The 11,684-nt window shown below is 32.7% G+C and overlaps 1 protein-coding gene across 1 annotated transcript; it reads left to right on the top strand.

The window, feature by feature from the left end:
- The first annotated feature begins 192 nt into the window (after positions 1 to 192).
- LOC127738791 (uncharacterized) lies at positions 193 to 10,983 on the top strand. The gene is made up of 10 exons (XM_052250173.1): positions 193 to 411; positions 1,627 to 1,859; positions 2,269 to 2,444; positions 2,724 to 2,873; positions 3,087 to 3,527; positions 4,104 to 4,355; positions 5,344 to 5,511; positions 6,141 to 6,421; positions 7,371 to 7,556; positions 9,364 to 10,983. The coding sequence occupies exons 1-10, from the start codon at positions 193 to 195 to the stop codon at positions 9,655 to 9,657; spliced, it is 2,400 nt and encodes a 799-aa protein (XP_052106133.1). The 3' UTR covers positions 9,658 to 10,983.
- The last annotated feature ends 701 nt before the right edge of the window (positions 10,984 to 11,684 follow it).

The raw sequence follows: 11,684 nt of genomic DNA on the forward strand, positions 1-11,684 counted from the left end.
TAAACCTATAGCACATATTAAATATAAAAATTCCTTCTTAACTGATTAATTTTTAATCTTTTAATCAGGTTACGAGAGCAATAGTGCATTCTGCAATATATTTCAATTATTAATAGACAAACTGTTTCGTATATAATGTTAAATCAAGTGTAATTATGTAACTAACATGTGACGTGACTTACAGTTGGAATAATGGGGAGTTCATCATCATCTCCTAAATCTAAAAAAGTTATCAAAAATAAGGTGAAATTTGTAACCAAAGCACAGCATGGTAGAAATAAGCAGATACTAAATAAGACAAATGCAAGGGCACAAAATGGCGGGATCAGGAAAACAAAGGACGATAAACCAAAACCAAAAGAAGGTATCATAAAGAAGCATGTGGGTACTTCTAAACCAAACACAACAAAGGTATATATTATAAACTATAATAATTTACTATATTTGTAAACTTTTTATACAGTTTTACTTAGATCGTAAAGACATCTTGTTCCTTCGTAGGAGTTCTGTAAAAAAATAACTGCTTCAACGTTTCATTTCACCTGATCAGATTTTGAATTAACAGTTATTTATACTTTCTGTAAACATAGACATAATTTTAAAACATAATTTCAACAAAAAGGTTAAGGCATGGTTGAATCATTAACTAAAACGAATACTCATTAATCAACATGTTTTTTTTTAAAAAGAAAAGAATGAAAAATCTTTACTAGTAACTGAAACAAATTTCCTTGGATTGAAATATAAATGCATTTTGGTTATATCGACGTTTTATTTTCCCCAGTCGAATGGTACCAAACCAAAACCTAAGAAGAAACTAAAACGAGGCGAGCCTCCACCACCTTCACCTCCAAAGTCAACCAAGGAAGAATTAATTGGAGATCTGAATTTTACCATAATTGATGAACACGCTTTTAACGTAAGACAACCCAGCATACTGTACATACTAAAAGATACTACACCTATAATTATATGCTCAACACAAAAATCATTATTTAATTTTACACCTCTTAGGAAAATACATGCATTATTGAAATAATACATGGTTGCAGCACTATCTATTCTTGAGTTCCATTGAGTTCTATTTGAAACCTAGTTGACCTCTGGTGTACATAGGGTCACTTAATATGTCCTAATTATAGGCGATAGTTATGCTTAACGTGTGATCAACATTATTATAAGTAAAGCATATTTGCCATAAACAATTCATTTTTCGCATATACCAAAACTATTTATTGAGTGATGAACAATATTAAACTAAGATTGGTCTGGTCACTTGCAAAAATTATGAAATAGCCACTCGAGATGCCCGTATGCGACATAGTCTTAGATACTCGATTTTCTACATCAATAAAATTTGTCCGGCCATGAACTTTACAGATGTTCGAAAAAATGAAATAAAACTCGGTTGAGTAAAGCCAAAAAAAAAAAAAAAACATAAACAGAAAAGAACAGTCGAAGTCGACATTAAATAGTTACACGATACTGAGAAAAATTAATAGCAAATGTGTCGAAATGATAAGCTTATCCTGCTCAACTCATACGTTCAATTATCAAGAATTTCTCTATTTTCAATTTAAGATACGATATGAATTCAACAATTTTAGTTTTCTTATTTGTAAACAGGCACCGAATGAATTATTGGTGAAGTCTTATTGGGATCTGGTGAAATATCTAACAGATGACGATACTTGGGAGGATCTGTGGAAAATTCGCTCTATTTACAAATGGATCACTTCATACAATATAAAAAGTTTACCCATTGACTTCAACCCACCACCTAACTCACCATTGGAATATTTCTCTAAAATACAGTGTGACATGGGAAACTATGCCAACCTTTTCTATGTTTTATGCCAGTAAGTATTCTTCCAATACTAAATTCAAGTTGTTTGATTAAAATCTCGGTGGTCTTTTAACAATTCTAATGTAACTGAATTCAAAATGCCAAAATGGTGTGATATCGCAAAAAATGATTAAGAAAGAGATTCTTACCCAAAACCACAATCATATTGAAATTACAGCAATGTTAATTTTATGTCTGGCTGATTAAGGATTCGTTCGTACAAAATTATCTAAATCAAATAAAATTTTCGATATTGTAACAAATCTGTCTACAACATGAATGCATAGCGCTTAATAGCATATAAATTTTAAGTTAACAAAAAATATTATATCTTAAACGTTTATTAATTAGATTCTTTGATATTAAAATTTCAGAAGGTTTTAACAACTTCCGGATTCTGTTAAAAGTAAGTTTTATTCCAGGTTGGCCGACGTGCCATGCGTAATCATTGACGGTATTGCAAAAAGCTCAGCGTTTAAAATTGGTGAAAAAATCAACAAAAGAAGAACAAAAGCACAATGGAATGCAGTTTTGATTGATGGTGAATGGCGGCTGGTAGATTTGTTTTGGGCGTCTACTTGTGTTGAATTAAACTCAGGCGAGGCGAAAAAGATTGCTCAAAATAATAAGAACAGTTATGATAAAAACCAAGACGACGAACAGGATGTCAAATCTCCTGTACCTTTCCTTGTAAATGGAAAAGAAATGGTACCTGACAAAGGCCCCGAAGACAATCGTACGGCAAATAAACAGCAAAATGATAACATCAAAGACAATAAAGATAATTCTGAACAAAATAAAAGTGAAATAGGCAAACCGAAAGTAAAAAGAAAGAAATTAGATATGAAAAAATTCAAACAAATAAAACATACTGAAGATGCCGATGACTGTTATTTCTTGACTGATCCACGTGACCTACTTTGGACACATTTACCAGACGACGAAGACTGGCAACTTGTCGAAAAACAACTACCGTTTCTTGAATTTGAGAAGAGAGTATATGTGAGAGAAAGACTGTATGAACTAGGTATTGGATTCGAAGGAAAACACAACGTTCAGTGCAAACATAAAACAAAGCAAGGTAAAGTTTCCTTAGATTTGAAGCTTCCACGGCGTTGGGCAGCGAAACTTGGGTTCAGATATAACTTTTATCGATCAAAGTCGACAGCATTTTGTAAAGAAGACGACGACGGATCATTGGAACATTGTGTCGAATGGGAGGTTAAAGGTGACATTCTAGAGATAGATATCAATATTCCTGTATATGGACAATTCAGATTAGATCTTTTTGCTAAAAATCCTTTGTTTCGAGCAGTGAGAGAATTCGACCTAATATGTTCTTATATAATATACAGTCCAATGCCACCAAGAATAGAGATACCGCTTCCGGATAATCCGGAACTTGGATGGGGTCAGAACAAACAATCAGACAAGGTTGGTTTAAAACCAATTAGCCACAAAATGTCTAAAATTAGTACAGACACTGGACAATTGGAGCTAAAATTCCAGGGTCAAAAGAATTTAAACTTAAATGTGAGGTTAAAACACAGAGTATTGGATGAAGGGACATTGTCTCAATATTCAACACTACGGTGGCATGACGGAGAGTACATTTTGAATTTGAGGTTACCTAAAGATGGTTATTACGCAATGAAACTGTACGGGAAGACAACCGAACCAGGCAAGTCTAATCTATTGAATTATCTTATTAGGTGCAAAAATAAGAAGCCGAAAGACGAACCGTTTCCGATTCTCAGTCAGACTATGCTTGGTGAAGCGGTTTTGGCAAAGAACTTGGGTATAAGAGTTCTAGATAAAGAAAATGGAATTGCTACCGCTGGAAAGGGAAGGGGTAAACTACATTTCTGTTCAGAGATGGGTGATTCTTTATTGTATGAAATACACTCAAATGATCCCGAGGCCATGAAACGTGTGAATTTGATTCTAAAAAATGAACATGGAATAGAAAGCGTCCATTATATATTACCAGTTGCCGGAGAATATTTTTTCTGTGTTTACACGCATAAGGACAATGATATAACCAAACTATACACTGTATATACTTCATTAATTCACTCAACGGGCAGTATTGGCGATAGTGTTTTCTCTCCACGTATAGCATTTGGTGACAATAAAGGATTTTGGCATGGAAAACATGCCATTCCAATTGAGACAATAGAGGCAACAGAGAAAGAAGTGTATCTTCCTTATCCGGAATCTTGTTATGACTTAGTTGCTTATTTAGATACTAATCAAGGAAATGGTCCTCAGAAAACAAGTGCCATTGAAAAAGTAATTGTTGATGACGAGGTTTTGTTCAAAGTCAAATTACCAGATATCAATTACTGTGCGGTGAACATATTTCAGAGAAATGATGGAAATCTGATCAAAACAATCAACAAGTATTTCATAACAACCGCCACAGATGAAAGTTCTAATGAGGATGTGATGGAGGAGGACTTTCCTCTATACTCTAAAACACCAGATCTAGACCAAGATGATATAACAGGTATTCTATTAATTATGATAGACGACTTTTAAGAACATGCAATTATAATGTTATTTCGCAAAGGTTTGAGGTAAGCAACTGATTTTTTACCAATCAATAATTATCAGTATCAATGAAAACGACCCCCCCCCCCCCCAAAAAAAAAAAACAACAATAAAAAAAAACAAACAAAAAAAAACTACAAACAAAAAACCAAACAAACAAACAAACAAAAAAACAAAAAACAGATAAGGGTATAGGACGAGAATCTTTTATACGGTATAATAGTTTTGTATTTTTTATATGTTCAATTTTGTACCTTTTCTTAGTCCAATTATCGAGATTAAAAAGTGGAGAGTTAAATTGAGAAAAAAAAAAAAAAAATTTAACCTCGCCACATATTCATATTAAGCATATTTGATTGGTATTTGATCAATTTAGCAGATCTTTGATAGTTTTTGTATACAATAATAAACTAAACAGAAAAAATGATCAGCAATACAAGGTCTCAAAAACGATTTTAGTCATGAATTATATTATAGTGAACAATGTTGGAGAGTAGCCATTAAAGGAAGAATCTTCACTACCTAATGACATTTTGCACCACTTATTTTTCATTAAAGTAACAACAAATGTTAAGAACATCTAGCAATTTTTGTTTGGCCAAATAGGTAGACATTTCAGGATTTTATTGAGTAAGTCACAACCGGCAGCAAAGCAAATGGCTCTGTCGGCTTTAGAAGGGGCTGTGGTAATTCAGCATGTATGAACGGGAGATATACCTGATGTCTTTCTATTGTTGCCTTTTATATGTGAATATCAAACACTTTAAAAAACTAAAGCTTTGAGGCAAAACGAACTATCATCAAAACTATTTTAAGCAAAATTAACAAAACCTATCATAAACAATAAATGACCGTGTTAGATGGGATACAATCTACAATTAAAATGACTGTGAAATAAGACTAAAATAAACACAGTACTCTAAAACGTAATTTATTAACTTCAGAAAAACGAAAAGAGTATATGAGAAAGAAAATGAGGGAGGCAGAATACTATAAAGACCCGGATGTTCTGAACAATTTAATATACAAATACGAAGATCAGAGCCAAGATATCGACGACGCTATGTTAATAAATGTCAAACGAATGGCTAAGAAACTTGAAGCAAGGCAAGGTATGTTATAAATCTTTTAACAACCAAGGATGTTCGCTACTCTGTTCCAAAATAACAAGTTTTTTAAAAGACTATTATAAATTGATAGTAAACAAATAATGGAAATAAAAAAAAAATAAAAAAAAATATAGGTCCATGTCCTTGTTTTTGAGATACAAGCCATTGAAAATTTGGCGGGCAATGATTTTGTCTAGATTTTTCATACATTTATCAAGGGCACTTATTTTCTTTTAAAAAATTACGAAAATAAACAAGGATTTGATAAGATTTTTAAAAATGGCTTATTAAACTTATGTAATTAAACTATGAAAGTAGGAGTTAGCGTTCAAAATTTTTTATGGCACTACATGGATAAAACCAGAGTATACGGAATAAGCAGCAAGTGTCAAATTTTCAAAAAAGTTTTTTGACCAGGTTTGGTATAGAGCATATTCTGTATTTCAGAATTTCCATTTCCATTCTCAATTTTATTGATCCTTTTTATTTTGGTATACAAAACCGATTTAAGAAAATATGCTAGTTAGCGCACGGAATTATTGATGTTGGGGTCTGAAAAAAAAGGTCGGGGTTTAAGAAATGTTGTGTACATAATACATATATTATAATCTGTATTAATCTTTATCTTCTAGTACTTCTTGATGCCTATGAATCTAGAAACATACAAGATGTAGAGAGAGGGATTGCATTGGCTCAGATAGCTGACGTTGATGGGTCACTTCAGTTTGAAGTCATGCATGCAAAGCGATTATTAAACAGACTTAAGATGATACATAGAATTAGAGAGACTATCATGGAAGCTGACGGCAAGGCTATAGGGGAAGGTAGAAAGTACGCTAACCCACCTAAACCTGTAAAACACTCTTTAATGGCAACACTGGTCTTACTTGGGTTCCCGTCATTTGTTGTAGAGGTAAGATTTTCATGCTGGTTTACAGTAAGTGTCAATTATAATATGCATTTATATATAAGTACTTTAATGACTAAAATTTGTGAGAAGATACCAAGGAATAAGTTAAAAGCTACAAGTAGAAGAAAAACAAACAACGCCGTGACCAAATGTAAAAAGACAAACAAGCATCAAACCCACCGTAAACCTGGGGAAAACTCAGGTTCTCTGGAATGGTAAGTAGCTCCTTGTGCAATAATGTCAACCGACTTGTTGCTCATCGCAATAAAAAGAATCCGGCCAAAATCGCTTTCGGTGATGTAAAAAGGACACGATTTTTAGCTACAACTAGTGGAAAATATCCATGGTCATCTGTGACACAGATATTCTTTAACGGTCAACAAAAATAATCTAGCTTACTAAAATTGAAGTTGATACAAAAATTTAGACATTTTATGATTAACAAAATCATGGTAGTGCAGGGATTGGTACAATACAACTTAGTTTTGATTACCATTAACAATCAGAGAAAATGTTGTATCATGTCTTTAGGGAATATTTTCTCTGTATTGTAAGGTTTTAGGGCTTTTTTACTTTTGTGTTACATCTTCCAAGTTTACATACTATATTTGTTAAATCAGTACTTGAGCATTTTTTTATATTCACTATAAATATAAAAAGATAAATAGAAACATGAGTCTTAAAGTTTGTCAAATCGAAAAGTAAACGGAATACCAGGAAGTGTGAAAAGAGATAAAAGGTAAGAACAGCAAAAAATAAAATATGCACATGAAGATAAAACACTATTTTGTACATTTAGTTTTGAAAAAAAAGGATTATAGGAGATTGGCAATAGTATACCCTCTAATTGTTCATTGGCTAACAATTTTAAAAATGTACATGGTCAAGACGTTTGTGTGCCTGTCTCGTGCGGTTCGGTAATGCTTAGTGACACACTTTTTATTCTATTTAGGATTGGTCGACTACTCAAGGTATTTTATGGAAAATGGACAATGACTCTATCCAAAATAAGATGGCAAGATTTGATCCTACAATGTGTCGACTTGAATTCGCCCTTGATGCCAAGCAATTTATCGACCAGTACTCCTTGGACTACATCAAGACTGTTAGTCCACTTGGAACAGCTTTTTACGTCTGGGTATGTACAAAGACATTGCAACTCATTCGTTCTGAAAGTATATCGTAGCGATATACTGCACTGATTTGGCAGTGCATATCAAATTATTAACTGTAAACAACAAAAACCTTACTTTGATTAAGAATTTGAATATTTACAAAATATTGGTTTCAGATTAGGTTTTGTTCAATAGTTTTCTACAAATTAATAAAAAATTACCATAAAAAAAATATATCTTACATCGTTGCTGTGACAATGCCAACGTGATAAAATCACTAAACATTACATGTCAGCTTCCATGATTTTGTCTGTTTTAATCTGTTCTGTAGTATGATGCACATAAAACACGTACATCTATTGTTATTGTTAATTTGTAATAAATGTGGATACACATGTGGACACAGATGATGCCCCCGTTGCATATCATATAGTTATGAAGGGACATAACTGAAGAATGATAAAAGTGACGCTACCCAAATTTGAACTTGATCTGAGTTTTGTGGTAATAAGCATTGTGTGTAAGGCTCATGACATTTAATTGAGGCTAACTTAAGTAGAGAACAGAAACTAAAAATTCAGCAATTTTTCTATTTGTAAACACACCGCGGCATAACTCTAGAACGGTTGTGTATAAGTTTTATAACATTTGGTTGAGGCTAACTTAAGTAGAGAACAGAAACTAAAAATTCAGCAATTTTTCTATTTGTAAACACGCATAACTCTAGAACGGTTGTGTATAAGTTTTATAACATTTGGTTGAGACAAACTAAAGTTAGAGAACAGAAACGAAAACTTCAACAATTTTTATGTTTATAAAGGGACATAACTCAAGAATGGAAAAAGTGTCGCCACCAAATATCGTACTTAATCTGTATTATGTAGTAATAAGCATTGTGTATAAGTTTCATATTAACATTTGGTTGAGGCAAACTAAAGTTAGAAAACGGAAACAAAATATTTGTACTTGATCTTAGGTTTCATAATGTTTGGTTGGCAAACTTAAGTTACAGAATGGAAACTAAAAATTTTGCAATCTTTCGATTTATAAAGGGGCATAACTCAATAATGGTTAAAGTGACACTACCCAAATTCAACTTGATCTGTGTTTTATCAGTGGAAGTCAAAATTAAATATTACATTGTATAAAGCATTGATTGTAGTTGATTCAACTTTAATCATGGACAAAGGAAGATAACTCCAATTTTAATTTTAAAAAAAAATTCTTGATATTTTGAAGAAAATAAAAATTTTGCAATTTTTCCATTTATAAAGCGGCATAACTCTAGAACGGTTAAAGTGACGCCACCAAATTTCAAACTTGATTTGTGTTTTGTGATAATAAGCATTGTGTATAAGTTTCATAACATTTGGTAGAGGCAAACTTAAGTTAGAGAACGGAAACTAATTTTTTTGCAATTTTCCATTTATAAAGGGACATAACTCGAGAACGGTTAAAGTGACGCCACCAAAGTTCAAACTTGATCTGTATTTTGTGGTAATAAGCATTGTGTATAAGTTTCATAACATTTGGGTGAGGCAAACTCCAGTTAGAGAACGGAAACCAATTTTGGGACGTACGGACGTGTACGTGCGTACAGACGGACAAGGGTAAAACTTAATGCCCCCACCGCTACGGCGGGGGCATAAAACAGTGAATGTAGACCTAAAAGAGACAGCAGGAAAACTTAAAGATAAACCAATAAAAGCAACAGCTCTGGCAAATCTGCTCATAACTTCATATACCTAATCCTTTTCATTATCTATGTCAGAGAAATTATTAAGACATTGGAGTTTTTGTGTAACTAAATAAGAATTTTTCTTTCCATAGACAACACAAATGATTAGAGAAATTGAGTCAATGGCTGGAACACTAGGTGGTTATAGTGACGTTTACCATGACAACGACGTACAATCACAAAGTTATAGCGACAAAGAAAACTCGAACAGGGAACCAGTGACTACAGGAATAGATACCCCTTTGGACAGTCAGGAAATGCCCCCTGTTAATAATCCACCAACGGATAGTTCACGTCGCATTAATAACAATAATGGAAATAGGAAACAGTCAGAAACTAATGCAGGACTTACTTTTGTACGGGTTACACCTACTGGAGAAACCTAAAATTAAATTTATCCTTTAAGATTATATCCCTTATAAGGAATTATTTGACTTTATGTACAACCACATTAAAAGTTAGGATCAGTTAGTGTAGAGCTATTGTCAGATGTATGTAGATGTTCCGGACCATATGAGTATTTGTACCATACGCGTATGGTCATGACCATATGGTTATTAACAGACCGAACCATATGATTATTTAGACCATATAGGTATTTTATCATTTATCTTTGTCGTTTTTCGTCCACAAGTGAAAGCACAGGTTTTTTTTGGCATGGACCTGTTTTCTTAGTGCTTAAATTATTATTGCTGAAACAAAATTTCTTATAATCTCAGCTTATTTTCATTTAATTATTGTGTTCTTTCTCCTATTCATACGATTTATCTGTTATTATAAGCTCGTATGAATATCAGCAAGAACACATTACGGTGCATTACGTTTGCGCGCATTACCATTACATTTGCGCGCAAAAATCATTACGTTTGCGCGCATTTATTTGTCAGGTAAACCCAGGTAAACTCAGGTAAATATAGGTAATAATTCTAATTTATTTATTAATTTATTCATTTATTTACAAGTAAAAGTACCTCTCCCGTTAGTCTTAAGTCCTCTGCTCACCAACGATAACTAAATCAATTTGAAATATTTGAGGAATTATTATTTAATAAAGACACTAATTTAAAAAAACGGAAAAGAGAGAGGGTTCAATGACAAAGTTTCTGTGAGTTAAACAAAATATTTGACTTCTTGTTTAACAGTTCATTCAGATATTTCTTAGAGTACGTATTGCGTATCGTACAAATGCAAGATAAAATCAATAATGACCATTTAGAAATGATTTTACTATAATTCTTACATGTATTTAAAATTCATTTTAATTCGTTAATCATGTAAGAATGATTACAATATGATTGAATGAGTAAAATATTCATTTTAGAAGCTCTTAAATTAATGGGACAACGTTCATCGTGTTAATTATCTGGACCATACGCGTATGGTCCAAATACTCATATGGCCCGGAACATAAATATCAGTGGTCATGTTAAAGTAATGTACGGTATCTTTTACCAGATTTGCAGAATAAGTTATCAGATGAGAGAAAAATGAAAGAACTTTAATATGAATCCATTTATGTTGATATTATTGGATTATGATCTATGCGAACAGTTAATTTTGTTTCATTCCTGTTGCAGTTTTTCTTGTTCATTGGTAGTTTTGTGCATCTTAAAACGATAGACTTTAAGTTACAGTTATCCTTTGCCAGTGTAACGTGTACACAAGGTAAGCGTGTCTATTTCTATTCTAGAATGAGTTCGTTACCAGTTTGATACTGCATCCAAAATGTTCTATTTAAAAACATATATATAACAAATAATCTTTATTCATAAATTAACGTCAATGAACTAAAAAAATACAACTGCTCTTTGCGTTCTCTAATATTCTATATATAACTATTCTACTTCAAATATATATAACTCGTACAAATTTGTACTATTACAAATTTTTCCTAGGTCAGGAACAAATTGGTCTCCTGGTACAAATATGTACCCTACAAGTTAACACACTTGTCCAACACGTCACTCGTTCTCTTGGTACCATTATGTACCTTACAAGTTGGTCACACAGACTCACACTTGTCCTATACATGTTGGTACTCTTCAAGCTACGACTTGTCTTAATGGTACATTGTGGTACCCTACAAGTGAACACACTTGTCTTGTACGGTAAACTTCATACTTGACAAACTACAAGTTGTACAAGTCTTAAAGAACAGGCCCTAACCATGTTCTTTGTTGCATTACAATCATGAATGCAATTCAATATTAGAGAATACTAACAGGCACCAACCTGTTCTTTATTACAATTAGTAATAGAAACTATATAAGAGACAACTATCTCAAATATCCTTTCTCTAATTATCACGTACCGTACGTATCATGGCCATCGTCTTCGTAGCTTCAGACGAATGACCAACAGCTGATGATGGGAGTTTTTAACGACCTTCACTGGCTATACAGCCCTCGCACGG

This window comes from Mytilus californianus, unplaced genomic scaffold (assembly GCF_021869535.1).
Source record: "Mytilus californianus isolate M0D057914Y unplaced genomic scaffold, xbMytCali1.0.p SCAF_1, whole genome shotgun sequence".
NCBI classification, from domain to species: Eukaryota; Metazoa; Mollusca; class Bivalvia; order Mytilida; family Mytilidae; genus Mytilus; species Mytilus californianus.